General features: G+C 43.1%; 1 protein-coding gene across 1 annotated transcript in view; it reads right to left on the reverse strand.

The window, feature by feature from the left end:
- The window catches only part of LOC137437230 (uncharacterized), a 215618-nt gene that overhangs the window by 80986 nt on the left and 120499 nt on the right, over nucleotides 1-14133 (reverse strand). Inside the window, exons 10-13 of the mRNA XM_078766265.1 lie at nucleotides 6803-6990; nucleotides 5708-5735; nucleotides 4513-4790; nucleotides 4224-4382 (exon numbers count right to left, since the gene is read on the reverse strand). Of these exons, the coding sequence (XP_078622391.1) occupies nucleotides 4224-4382; nucleotides 4513-4790; nucleotides 5708-5735; nucleotides 6803-6990 (653 nt within the window). The remainder of the gene's footprint in view (nucleotides 1-4223; nucleotides 4383-4512; nucleotides 4791-5707; nucleotides 5736-6802; nucleotides 6991-14133) is intronic.

A 14133-nucleotide genomic window follows, 5' to 3' on the forward strand; every position in this document is an offset into this window, starting at 1 on the left:
AGCTTTCCTCCTCCCTGGCTCATAATCAGCCACTCCTCACTCCAGGTGACACACTCTGGGCAGCGAAGTAATTAGGTGTGCATGGGTATGAGCCAGTTCCAACACTGGACCCCACGGCTCCTGAGGAGCTATTGCAGTTCACGAGCTGTAATTGTCATGGAGATTGCAGCAACCGGCGATGCAGCTGCAAGAAGAATGGGGTCACGTGCATCTCGGCCTGTGGAGTCTGTGATGGCATTACATGCAGAAACTGCAGTCATGATGTTGTTGAGTCTGAAGAAGACATAGACAATGACTGTTGAAACTTCTGACATTGTGAATGAGAAATAACTCTTGAGTATTATATATGTATGTGAAATAAAAGCTACTTTGTGTGTAAATGTAAAAGTGAAAATATAAATGTTAACAATCAACTCAGAATCATGAAAAACCCTTATTTGACCCCTCATAAGTTACTTAAGGGCCGATAAAAAAATAAAAATTCTCGAAAATAATTTTTCGGTACCCGAATTCAACAGCTTTTTTTCTGGGTTTCCCACGGGAGTTGAACTTCAACATTTTAACACATGTTATTACACACCTTTACAAACATATTGGTGAAGAAATTTTTTGGTAACAATTTAGTTAACAGATTTGTGAAATATCTCATAAAATGCCCTTACTAATTGTCAAACCAGTCTTAACATTGTACAATTGAGGAGCGGCTAAAGCAGTTAAGCATTGAAAATTGTGTCCACAATTAATAAGGGGCGCATTCTAAATGTTCCAGGAAATGAGTATTCCGTTTGTACCCTTGAGTTGCACTTTTTAAATCATAATAACCTTAAATTTTACCCCAAAAATGTCAACCAGACTCGGTTGTGTAATCGTTAGAGCATTCACCGAGTCTGGAGGGTTGACAGTTTGAGCTCGACCTTGGGCGAATCTTACCAAAACTTAAAAACCGGAATAGGAAGTAATATGTGCTGCTTCCTTGCTTGATGTTCAGCATTTAAAAAAAGGAAAGAGCACGGACAAAACCATAGGTTGGAAACGCTATCAAAGGCTTTAACCCTTGGATGCAGTAATTTGGCCTCGGAGGCCCACAAGGTTTTTTTTGTTGCAAAAACTATGTTGTACAATTTTTTTTGGGAATGAGCCTCATTTTCACCGACTTTCATGTTGTTACACAAAATTCAGTGACATAAATAAAGAAAAATTTTCATTCAGGCTCGTGGGAAAATATTTTCTTCACTTATAACCCCAAAAATCCGACACTAATGCAGGCCTGGGGCCTTCCAGGCCCCGCATAAATGTTGTTGTACCACTATGTTATATCATTATTTTCTTGATATGAGCCTCATTATATGCTCCAATAACTTGGTTACAAATAATTCAGTGACAAAAATATGAAAATTTAAAAACTTTACATGAATACATTCGTGGGGCCTCCGAGGCCCAATGGCTGCATAGGTGTAGGATTTTTGACAGTTGTGGACATATACATTCTAAATAAAAGGATTAGTGCATCATTTTTTTTTGAGCAAATACTCCTCCATGAGCCTCAACGTTTTTGAGAAAAAAAGTTGAAAAACCAAGCACAATTTTTTTTTGTTGCAAAAACAACAACAAAAAGATTCATTACTTGTATGGGATTCTTCCAACTAATAGGATCAATGATTCACATTTTCTGAGCAAATACACATCCATGTGCATCGACTTGGATTGAAAAAGGATATTAAAGAAAAAAAATCTATAAAAACAAACAAACAAAAAAAAAACACGAATACATCCGTTGGGCCTCCGAGGCCCAATAACTGCATTGATGTAGGATTTTTGACGCCTGCATCTAATATTCTAAGAGTTAAGGGACCCAATGGCCTCCTCCTGCATCAAAGCTCCTTGTAAGCAAACTCATATCGCAGATTTTATGTCAACTTGGCCACACTCGTAGTGCCGAAAACCCTCTGCAGTTTAAAACGAAATAACAATATAAAACCACTATAACTAGCACAACATTTAGGGCATCTCAAAAAACCAAATTATGAAAAAATCTCAAAACAACGTTCATTCGTATGGAAAAGCATTCCTATCAAAGCCGACGCTCTGGAAGCCATCATGACAAATTTATAAAACGATACGTCCATCTTAACACAATGATCCATATTCTTGTCCAACACACTGGAATTCAAATAATAAGCCAGGAACAATTGTTCAAGGTGATGTCCTAACATCCCCAACACACCTCAGCACTCACCCACCCTCTCCTCACACTTGGCACCTTGGAAAAGGGACACGGAAAGGGTCACTTATACTCTTGCTTTGTGTTTCCGAGCACAATCTATTTCCTAGGAGTCACCATTTTGACCGAATCTTGATATTTCCCAATGCAGAGAGTGCAAGCGGCAAATTTGATTTGTCAAGATGACATAAAAATCAGATTTTGTTTAAAAAACTCCTAAACTGGAGGTTTATGAAGTGACAAGAAGGCGATTTGTGCACTACAATGTCCAAGTAAACAAGCATTCTGAGTATTGCGCTGCAATACATGTCCCCTACCGGCAGTGTGAATTATATAATTACCAACTCACGGTCTGAGGTAACTCGGCTAAAAATTATCCGATTTGCACCAAATAAAGTTCATGAATGGTTGCACAGACCCCTACTACTCAATAAAGGGAAAAGGAATGTAAATCAGAGTTAAAATAAGCCCGCAAGGTCGCTCCGTGGAGCGGCCTGCACGTATTGCACTGTGTGAATTATATAATTACCATCTCACGGTCTGAGGTAACTCGGCTAAAAATTATCCGATTTGCACCAAATAAAGTTCATGAATGGTTGCCCAGACCCCTACTTCTCACTAAAAGGGGAAAACTAATGTAAATCAGAGTTAAAATAAGCCCGCAAGGTCGCTCCGTGGAGCGGCCTGCACGTATTGCACTGTGTGAATTATATAATTACCAACTCATGGTCTGAGGTAACTCGGCTAAAAATTATCTGATTTGCACCAAATAAAGTTCATGAATGGTTGCACAGACCCCTACTTCTCACTAAAAGTGGAAAAAGAATGTAAATTGGAGTTAAAACAAGGAATATTAACAGCTTTGACTTACTGCACTCCAAATTATAGTCCGGAAAATTGTTGGGGAAATTACCAAAGTTCAAAGTGCCATAACTTTGTCAAAAATGATCGAAACGCCGTGAAGTTCGAACTTGATCTGTAACCTATCATGAGGAAACCATGTGCCAAGTTTGAAATCATTAGCATTAAGAGTTTAGAAAAAGAAGTCCGGAAAACTGTTCTTTGCGTGACGGACTGACAGACTGACAGATGGACAGACGGACAGACGGACGGACAGACTGACAGACGGAGGGACGGCGTGCAAACCCAAAGTCCCCTCCGGTGTACACCGGTAAGGGACTAATAATTTAAGTGAAATAAAATAAGGATTTTAAAGGCTGTAGAAAAGAAACCCTTTTTTCGGAAATTCACTGCCCTTGATGCATCACCTTATTTAACACATTAAATTATTTATTTGTGCCTGGTGTTTGTGTCCTTTTTACATCTCTAAAAACAGTACATTTCCTGTTTGGAATGATTTTCATGTTTGATTGACCGCCAGACAGGCCGACAGAGTAAACACGATCACCTCACTCATCTGTGCGCATGCGCAATCGGGACGAGATTCTGTTGTGCTGTGCACACACGACTCGATTGCCAGAGAGGTAGGCCACAACGCGTGGATACAAACAAGAGTCTTTATTAAGAGCTCGCATATCAGCACTGGGCGGGCTCGAGCTTAAAGCCCGCATACATGTCCCGAGGCCACGCCTTGCCCCCGGGCGTGGCCGATCGGCCGAAAGGCGGGGCATGCATTTCAGTTCCCCGCCTGGACGCTCGCGCCACCCACAGGTGCGCGGAATTATTAACCCTTGTGCCCGCCACACTGTACAATTTGCCAAATTCAGAGCCTAGGTGCCGTTAAACCACAGGTTCGTGTTCAGGTTCGTGTTCAGGTTCGTGTTCGTGTTCCAATTCATGTTCCGATTTGTGTTCTACGGTGTTCAAAATATCTAATTCAATTGGAATTGAGTCGTTGCTCAATCAACGAGTGACGTCAGTAGACAGACAGACACACAGACAGTGAGGCAATTGCTTAACCCCACTTTTCACTTCGCGTTAATCTTAACAATATTACGATATAAAAAGTTATCTGGGTTTTGGGTTTATTCAAGAGTCTCACTTCAGGATTATTCATTTCACTGATGAATGCTGAAACTTTAAGTAATTCCTGAACTGCAGACTTTGCATCCTGTAGATGTAACATGGTGGTAAAAGTACCAGTGCTCGACCTCATGTCATTGACATAATTATTGAGAAACTCTGGAGGTGGTGGAAGCACCTGCAAGCAACAACAAGAAAATGGATTCATCAAACTTAGTTATGACCAACACAAAAATGTACCTGCTGTTGTTGTTTTATTATGCAAATTTGATGACTTTATTATCTTCATAAATCTAGGTGACACTCACCTTGATACGCATGTCAACACTGGTGCATTGAACGAATTTGTCGCAAACTTTTATAACCACAGGAAGCAAATAGTCGTTTTGTGAATTCGCTTCAGGAAGGGATAATGGTGGTGTGATTGATTTCTGAGCACTGCTCAGTAAATACCTTGTGCCTCCTGAATTTGCAACAACTGTGTATCTTAGGTCAACACCGTCATCGGTAGAATTTCGATTTAGCTCATCACCTTCATCAAGCCAATTCTCACATTCAAACACAAACTGCGTTTGAAGGGCAACTCCTGTTGAAAATTGCAAAAACATGATTACGTATTTAAAGCAAGACAGCTTATTATAATAGAGCAAACGTGTATGGTTATGTCGTTATGTCGTCATGTTTATATGCGACGAAAACGTCTTCTTCTTCTTCAAAAAAAAATGAACATCCTCTTAATTAACCCTCTTAATTACGTTAAGACTGCTGAGACCCCTCAGACCTTTGATGACCCTTTCATTCCCCCAAGACCCTTCAGACCACCAAGACCCCTGAAGACCCAAAATACCCTGAAGATGCCAAAGACCCAAAACACCCCAAAGACCAAAAATAGCCTTCAAGGCCCTGAGGCTCAAAAAGACCCTGAATACCCAAAAACCCAAAAGACCCCGAAGACCCAAAGCACCCCGAAGACCCAAAACACCCCGAAGACCCAAAACACCCCAAAGACTCAAAACACCCCGAAGACACAAAACACCCTGAAGACCCAAAACATCCTGAAGACCCAAAAGAGCCCGATGGCCCAAAATACCCCAAATACCCTTAAAGGCCAAGAGGATCCAAAAGACCCTGAAGAACCAAATGGTGCCGAAGACCTAGAAGTCCCAAAAGACCTCGAAGACACAAAAAGACCCTTAAAGATCCAGAGGAACCAAAATACCCTTAAGACCCAAAAGACCCAAAACACCAGGAAGACCCAAAAAGACCCCGAATAACCAAAACACCCAAAAGACCTAGTAGACCCACAAGACCCCAGAGACCCAAAACCCCCTGAAGACCCCAAAGACCCTTAAAGACCATTTAGACCGAAAATACCCTTAAATACCCCAAATAAGCAAAACACCCAAAAGACCTAAAAGACCCCGTAGACCCACAAGACCCAAAACACCTTAAAGACCCCAAAGACGCTTAAAGACCATTTGGACCCAAAATACCCTTAAATACCTCGAAGACTCGAAATACTCCAAAGACTCTTAAAGACACAGAGGAAACAAAAGCCCCCAAAGACCCTTATAAGGCCCAGAGGATCCAAAAGACCCTGAAGACCCAAAACACCATGAAGACACAAAAGACACCGAAATGGTCAAAGATGACTATCCCTCTGAAACGACGTGTGGTGAGGAATGCGGAGCGTGTACGCTAGTAGTTACAATACTCCATATGTTTACACAAAATCATATAACTCATTGTAGCACCTCACCTCTTTTCCTCCACCACCGAAGGTGGATGGATGTTATGTTTTCACCCCTGCCTGTTTGTCTGTTTGTTTGTCTGTCTCTGAACAAGATATTTCAAAACGTTGTGGACGGATTCGGACGAAATTTGGCAGAGATGTAGTGTATGTGACACGGACGAAATTATTCGATTTTGGTGAAGATCCGGATCCGGATAGGATAATTTTTTAAGTCATTCGTCACCATTGAGTGATAGGGGCAAAAGCGATATTTATCAGGATATCTCAAAATGTTATGGACGGATTTGAATGAAACTTGGTGGACAGGTTGTGTGTGTGACAAGGACTAATCGATTCAATTTTGGTGAAGGTCTGAATATGGATTCGGATACGAGAATTATTTAATTTTTAAGTGATTCTTCACCATTGAGAGATCGGGTGAAAAGTGATATATAACATGATATTCAAAAAAGTTATGGACGAGTTATGAATAAACTTGGGGGATGAGCTGGTTAGGTGACAAGAACAAGCCGATTAGATTTTGGTTCAGGTCGGAATCCAGATCCGGCCTATCAGTGGGATACAAAACACAGACTGTTCAGCCTGGCGGGGGTATGCGCTCTACCGGGTGCCGTTCTAGTTTCCCAATGTAATTTCTAGTTTCCAAATGTAATGGTAAGCTCCTACAATCGACAGTTGTGTATTTGCAATAAGTTGGTTGCAAAAATACTGCACAACACCAACACTTTTGTGTACAATAATCTGGAATTTGTATTTTTCTATACTATCTGTTTGAAATGCAATTAAAGATCTGATTAACAACGCCGCTCTTTAAAGGTTTGCAAAAAAGCTAGATCTTAGCTCACAATACAAAGAAAATACCAACCCAAAGCTGGAGCCACTGAACATGTGCGGTTGTATGGCGAAAGGTTGACGTTCACAGTAATGGATGCAGACGCAGAATCTGAGCCGACAGACACAAGAGCACTGATTATATATGAAGCACCTTCAGTCAATGCACCAGCTTTGATCACCAAACCCTGAGAAGTAATTCCTGCACACAAAAATCAGTACATGTGAAGCATGTGAAGGTAAAAGAATATTCACAAGAGCACATTGTGGTCGGCTTTGAAAAGTAATCGCCTACATTTAAAAATGAAACGATCAATTGAAACGCAAATGGTCTCGTGAAACACAATTGGCCAACTGTTTGTCCGAGATACAGACATCCTGATCCACAAAGGTTCTCACCAATGAAGTTGGGTGAGTCATTTTTATTAAACGCTTCAAATTGGGAAATGTCAGGCCAGTTGCATAACAATATTGATACAAAATCTAAGCTGATGGAATGGTGAAGAGCCAAAAGGTAAAATAACAGCATACCAAGAGTAGGGCCACAGACACAACAACACACCAAGCCATGTGAAAGGAAGAATCACATGATAGAGGGAGAGAGAGAGAGAGAGATTTCATTCCTTTTTCTTGAAGGAAAAACCTTTTCCACCAACGCAGACAGGTAAAAAAAATAAATTTACAGGTCATGAAATCATTTGTACAAACACAGACGGTTCGAAAAAATCATGGATGCAAATAAATACAGACAGCAAATAAAAATTGATATATACAGCCATAAAAAGTACAATTTTGAAACATTTCACATTAAACCAAATAAGAAAGCAATTCTATATTAACAAGTTTACTGTAAGGACTCCGTCAGTTAAACTGCACAAGGAACGCCGAACACACCATCGTTTCTGGAAGTTCCCACAGTTATCAAAAGACAATTCTAGGTTCAGACGAGACGACACCAAGGACCTAAAAAAAGACTAAAGCGTCATCCACTGGAACAACACTGTTCCGGATTTTCCTCTTCCTGGACACATATAGAGCAAGTTTTGCCTCAGAAATTAAAAAGTTGGCTTAAAAACATTCATACCTACATCTGGGTTTAATACTAAAACCAAATATAAAAACACAATGTGTAAAAACCAACCCCAACCCTTGAATGACATGCGATAAAACAGTAAAAAGTGGTGTCAATCTTGGGCATCCAACAAAGGCATTTAAAAGAGTTTCCTGGGCATCACAAAAAGGGCACTTTTCAAGGACATGTGGACACATTCGGTGTATTAAAACATTTGAGGGTAAAATGTGATGTGCCAATCACCACTGCAAGTCTCCGGAGCGTTTGGCAACTGGTACCTTGTACATAACAAGCCAGTTGACAGAGGATTTTCCCATCAATTGAAAAGAGGTGAAACCTTGAAAATGAAGCAAAAGCCCTTGAAAGGATATAGATCCAGGTAAATCAGCATAGGTAGATGCTCGGCTGTCGTGATAGGGAATCTAGATGAAATAAGTTCTGTAGCCCGAATGTCGGATTAAGCTTGTATCTTTGTCCCCGCCACAAGGGGGCGGGGAATGCGAATTAGTTCAGGGATTATGGGTAATTCCCTTGTGTGTCGTTCCCTCGGTGAGCATCCCAGTATCCCTTATGGCAATACATCCCGTAGACATTAGATAGGCCCATTAGCGCACCACACATTAAATAATTCCCCGCCGCCACAATGACTTTGGAAGAACCACGGGCGTGAGGGGCGCGTCCACTAATGGAACGCCTCTCGCTTCCCAGATCGAGGGCCACGTGGTCAGGAGAACCTCGTCCCTTCTGGTTGCCTTGCCGTCCCACCGTGAGCGCTGGTCAGGGTGTACTTCAAACTAAGCTTAAGTGTCAAGTGTTAAGTTCCTCCTTGCCCTCGCAAGGGAAAGGCTAGGGTCAAGCTCTTCCAAATTTCCAAACACTAGAAATTGGACGTCTCAAATTAATTAATTAATTTGTTAATGCATCTCAGTCGCCCGCGACCTCTCTAGCGCGGGTGTCGAACCAGTTCATAAGCCGTTGGTTCCGCCGTAGCACGCTAACGCGTAGGCTCGCGCGTCCCTGGTCCGCCGGGGCTCCGCGGGTGTCCTACCGTGCCTGGCGCCGCTATTCTCTCGACTTCCGGGAGTAGGTGCCGGTGCCCGGGGACGGATTTCGCTGTCTAAACATGGTAGCGCTAGGCCAGTGGGACCGCCGGGACCTACGTGCGCTCACAAGGTGTTCTACGCGTGGGCGGCAGTATCAGACCGGGGTGCCCAAACGCTCCCCGGCTAAAGTTCATCCTGATGCACCCACATTGTGCGGACAAACCCCACCAAGTCGAGGGCCACGTGGTCAGGAGAACCTCGTCCCTTCTGGTCACACTGTGCCTATCGGCCGGCCTCGAAGACCGAAATTGTGTCGGCTACCGATCCTTCGGGTTCGTAACTATGCGACCCCCCCCCCCCCTTCCCACGCCTCCTGCCTCCAAGCCCTCTCCCTCCCACAGTTCTCCCTGCTCTCAAATGTTGTGGTTGTGTGCTTCCCCTTCTCTCCCCATCTTGTCTTCCGCTCCCTCTTTTTGTATATTTTGTTTGTCTGGTTGATTTGTTTGTGAAATAAATGTTAGCTCTTTACGAGCCTCGATTCAGTATACAAAAAACAAACAAAAAACCAACAAGCAATAGCCACGTCCAAGAGAACGTGTGATTGGTTGGGGTAATAAGCTGGCAACTGATTGGTGAAAGGAAGGTGGAAGGAAGCGGCACACTGATTGGCCACCGACTGTTGACACCTCGGCCAATCAGTGCGGAAGGCGCGAACATTTGGCCAATCAGTGCGGAATGCGCAAAACGACTACTTAGAAGCAGGTTGCTGATTGGAGGACAAGCGCCGGTGATGTCAGAAGGCGCAAAAGACCACAAAGAAACGAGGCACTGGTTGGGAGAGAGGAGGGCTGACGTCACACCGTGACTGACAAAACGACTCGCTCAATGGCATTTTCTCTCTTCCCTGGGCTATCTTGGCTGTCTCTTCGCTGGCTGGCTGGCTCATCGCTCTCTCTTCCCTCACGCTCTTCCCTCGCTTCTCTTCCCTTGGCCTCTTGCTCCTGACTGTCCCTTCGTGCTGGGCCTTCTCTCTTTTTTTTTTCTTTTTTTTATGTTGGAGTCTCCAGGCACGGACTATGTAGCCCTCATCGAGGCCAGGCCTTAAATAGAAGAGCAGAAAAGTTTATGATAAAAAGTGTGTGATGTTTGTTTGTGAGAAAGAGAGAGTGAAGCTTGCCCGGTAGCGATAGTTTGAGTGAGACAGAAAGTAAAACCAGCAATCATGACATGGAGAGTGTAAGATGGTCAAAATACATGGAACCCATGTCACTGCTAATAATTCTGCCAATATTAATGTTCTTGTTCTTTTTTTTCAGATTTGAAGAGAGGAGACCATAACAACTAATAATTATCAATCAAAATGCCTTGGACAAAGGAGGAAAAAATATTTTGCGTCACTACTTATTTGGAGACGAAATCATTCAAAACAGTGCAAGCAAAATTTCGCAGGAAGTTCAACTTCAACAACTATCCCTACAAAAACCAAATTTGTCGTTGGGCACACAAATTTCAAGCCACTGGATCAGTAAACAACCTCAACAAGAAGGCAGAAACACCCAGTTCTGGCAGGAAGCTGACTGCAAGATCTCCTGACCATGTGAATGCGGGGAGACATTCTGTCGGAAGGAGCCCGAAAAAGTCCATCTGAAGACGTAGCCAAGAGCTGGGTCTTTCACGTGCGTCAGCGCAAAGAATCTTGATCAAGGATCTTCAGCTGTACCCATACAAGATCCAGATCAAGCATAAACTCACACCAGCTGACATGGCAAAACGTGTTGTGATGTGCCGGGTGGTTCGAGAACAAGATCGAAGAGGATCCTGACTTTCTTGATGATGTTTGGTTCAGCGACGAAGCACACTTCTTGCTCTGTGGGCATGTCAATAGCAAGAACTATTGACATGTTCTTGTCAATAGCACACAAGCCCCAGACGAGGTGCTTCAGAGGCCCTTGCACTCTGTGAAATGCACGGCCTGGGTGGCCATCTCAAAACATGGCATAATCGGCCCGTTTTGGTTTGAAGACGCAGACGAGGAGGCAGTCACTGTCACAAAGGAGCGTTACATTGTGGTGCTCAACAAGTTCTGGAGGGGACTTGGGAGACGTCGTTGCGTGAATCGAGATGTGCAATGGTTCCAACAAGATGGGGCAACTCCACATACAGCCAACATCACGATGGAGTGGCTGGACCACCGATTCCCTGATCGGCTGATCAGCAGGCGCCACGAACCCGAGTGGTCTCCGCATTCACCCGATCTGAACCCCCCAGATTTTTTTCTCTGGGGGTTCTTGAAGGACCACGTGTATGAGAATCGTTCTCAATCCATTTCTGAACTGAAAGTGGCCATCACCCAGAAGATTCGTGCCATCAGGAAGGAAGAGTGTGTCAGGGTGATTGACAACTTCGCTCGTCGGCTTCAAGTGTGTCTAAGGCGCGAAGGCGGTCATTTGGAACATGTGCTCTAATAAATGTATCCTTTGAGCTAGAGACCTCAAATCTTCAGTTTTTTTATTGTTATCATATCAGCTTCCAGGAAATGTAATCTTTTTTGGAGTTTCTTGTCTGAGTAATAAATTATTATCATGTTAATGGATTCCATCTATTTTGAGACACCCTTGTACTACCCTGGGCGGTTGCTGTCTACAACCTACTACCTAAAAATCTACCTACTACTTACTACCGGGCATTGCCCGGGTTCTTTTTGATTGAATTTACTACTATAATTCAGCTTATACTCGCGGCTGTGGAAGATTGACTACTATAATTCAGCTCAGCCTTTAATTGCAAAATGGGCCCATCCCGGCTGAGGCGGCCTCGACCGGCCTCGCCACCAAGCCTATAACCTTCCTGGGGCCTGTCCCGGCATTTTTAGTTCTTTTTGAATGAATTTACTACTATAATTCAGATTTTACTTGCAGCCATAGAAGATTGACTACTATAATTCAGCTCAGCTTTTACTTGCGAAATGGGCCCAGCCCGGCCGAAGCGGCCTCGACCGGCCTCGCCACCTAGCCTATAACCTTCCCTGGGCCTGTCCCGACATTTTTAGCTCTTTTTCAATGAATTTACTACTATAATTCAGCTTTTACTCATTACAAATACATTTCTCATTACAAATAAGGTCTCACGAGATCTCGCGAGATCTTTGTCGGCAAGGTCACGTCTTTTCGAAGCTGTCCATGTGCTCACGCTTTCGAAGTTAAGTAATTTTTCACAATTGTGTTTTTGTCGAAACTGTATCTATCGTTCGGTGTGTGTACCTATAGTGTGTCTTTAGTAGGATTCTCGGTGTTGGTTTTTCATACATGTATACAAAATCGTCGGTTAATTCGTGTCGCGTATTTTGAGGCCTAGTAGGCTACCGTGTCCGACCTTGAGGCTTTGTTTTTCTCTCAGTGGTCTGTCGATTGTGCTGCAATTACTTTTGTTCTCTGTTTTTGACCTGGTCTTTCACCCCATATTTCCTTGTTTAAAATCTCAACACAAAAAAAAAATAAAAAAAATAAATTCCTTCGCTGTTCTTATTCATTGTTCTTATTCGTTTATTCGTTGTTCTTATTTGTTCGTTCGTTCTTCGATCACGTGTTTCAACCCCATTTCCATTTTCCATTTCCCCAGATAGTTTTCACTGCTCAATTTAAAAATGTTTCAACTTTCCCCTGAAGAACTGTATTCTGTCGTATATTATAACACCTTTTTCTTCTTCTTCTAAAAAAGGATGCTTTTGACTTGCTCACCAAATCTATTCATTCCAAAAAAAAATTCCATCTCTTACAGTTCCTCTTTTCTACATTCCCGAAACTCTCCTGCACTCCACCCCTCCTTCAGCATCCTCAAACGTATTTTTGACTCGAAGGTCACAAGAAACACATTTTGCAATAAATGTTCGTTTCCCATTAATCGTACACTTTCTAAAATCCAATCTCACCCCTCCCCTCCAAAACCTCCCCATCACCCCTTCCCTCCAAAATTTCCCCATCACCTCTCCCCTCCAAAACTTCCCCATCACCCCTCCCCTCCAAATCTACCCCCTTGCCCCTCCCCTCCAAATCTTCCCCATCACCCATCTCTTTCAAATCTTCCCCCTTGCCCCTCCCATCCAAATCTTCCCCATCACCCATCCCTTTCAAATCTTTCCCCTGGCCCCTCCCCTCCAAATCTTCCCCATCACCCCTTCCCTCCAAAACTTCCCCATCACCCCTCCCCTCCAAATCTTCCCCATCACCCATCCCTTTCAAATCTTCCCCCTTGCCCCTCCCCTCCAAATCTTCCCCATCACCCCTTCCCTCCAAAACTTCCCCATCACCCCTCCCCTCTAGAATTTCCCCATCACCCCTCCCCTCCAAATCAACCTCCTTGCCCCTCCCCTCCAAATCATCCCCATCACGTCTTTTCGAAGCTGTCCATGTGCTCACGCTTTCGAAGTTAAGTAATTTTTCACAATTGTGTTTTTGTCGAAACTGTATCTATCTTTCGGTGTGTGTACCTATAGTGTGTCTTTAGTAGGATTCTCGGTGTTGGTTTTTCATACATGTATACAAAATCGTCGGTTAATTCGTGTCGCGTATTTTGAGGCCTAGTAGGCTACCGTGTCCGACCATGAGGCTTTGTTTTTCTCTCAGCGGTCTGTCGATTGTGCTGCAATTACTTTCGTTCTCTGTTTTTGTCCCGGTCTTTCACCCCATATTTCCTTGTTTAAAATCTCAACACAAAAAAAAAAAAACCAAAAAAATTATATTCCTTCTCTGTGCTTATTCGTTGTTCTTATTCGTTTATTCGTTGTTCTTATTTGTTCGTTCGTTCTTCGATCACGTGTTTCAACCCCATTTCCATTTTCCATTTCCCCAGATAGTTTTCACTGCTCAATTAAAAAATGTTTAAACTTTCCCCTGAAGAACTGTATTCTGTCATATATCATAACACCTTTTTCTTCTTCTTCTATAAAAGGATGCTTTCGACTTGCTCACCAAATCTATTCATTCCAAAAAAAATTCCATCTCTTACAGTTCCTCTTTTCTACATTCCCGAAACTCTCCTGCACTCCACCCCTCCTTCAGCGTCCTCAAACGTATTTTTGACTCAAAGGTCACAAGAAACTCATTTTGCAATAATAAATGTTCGTTTCCCATTAATCGTACACTTTCTAAAATCCAATCTCACCCCTTCCCTCCAAATCCTCCCCATCACACCTTCCCTCCAAAACTTCCCCATCACCTCTCCCCTCCAAAAC

Source organism: Myxine glutinosa, chromosome 12 (assembly GCF_964187855.1).
Source record: "Myxine glutinosa chromosome 12, kmMyxGlut1.1, whole genome shotgun sequence".
NCBI classification, from domain to species: domain Eukaryota; kingdom Metazoa; phylum Chordata; class Myxini; order Myxiniformes; family Myxinidae; genus Myxine; species Myxine glutinosa.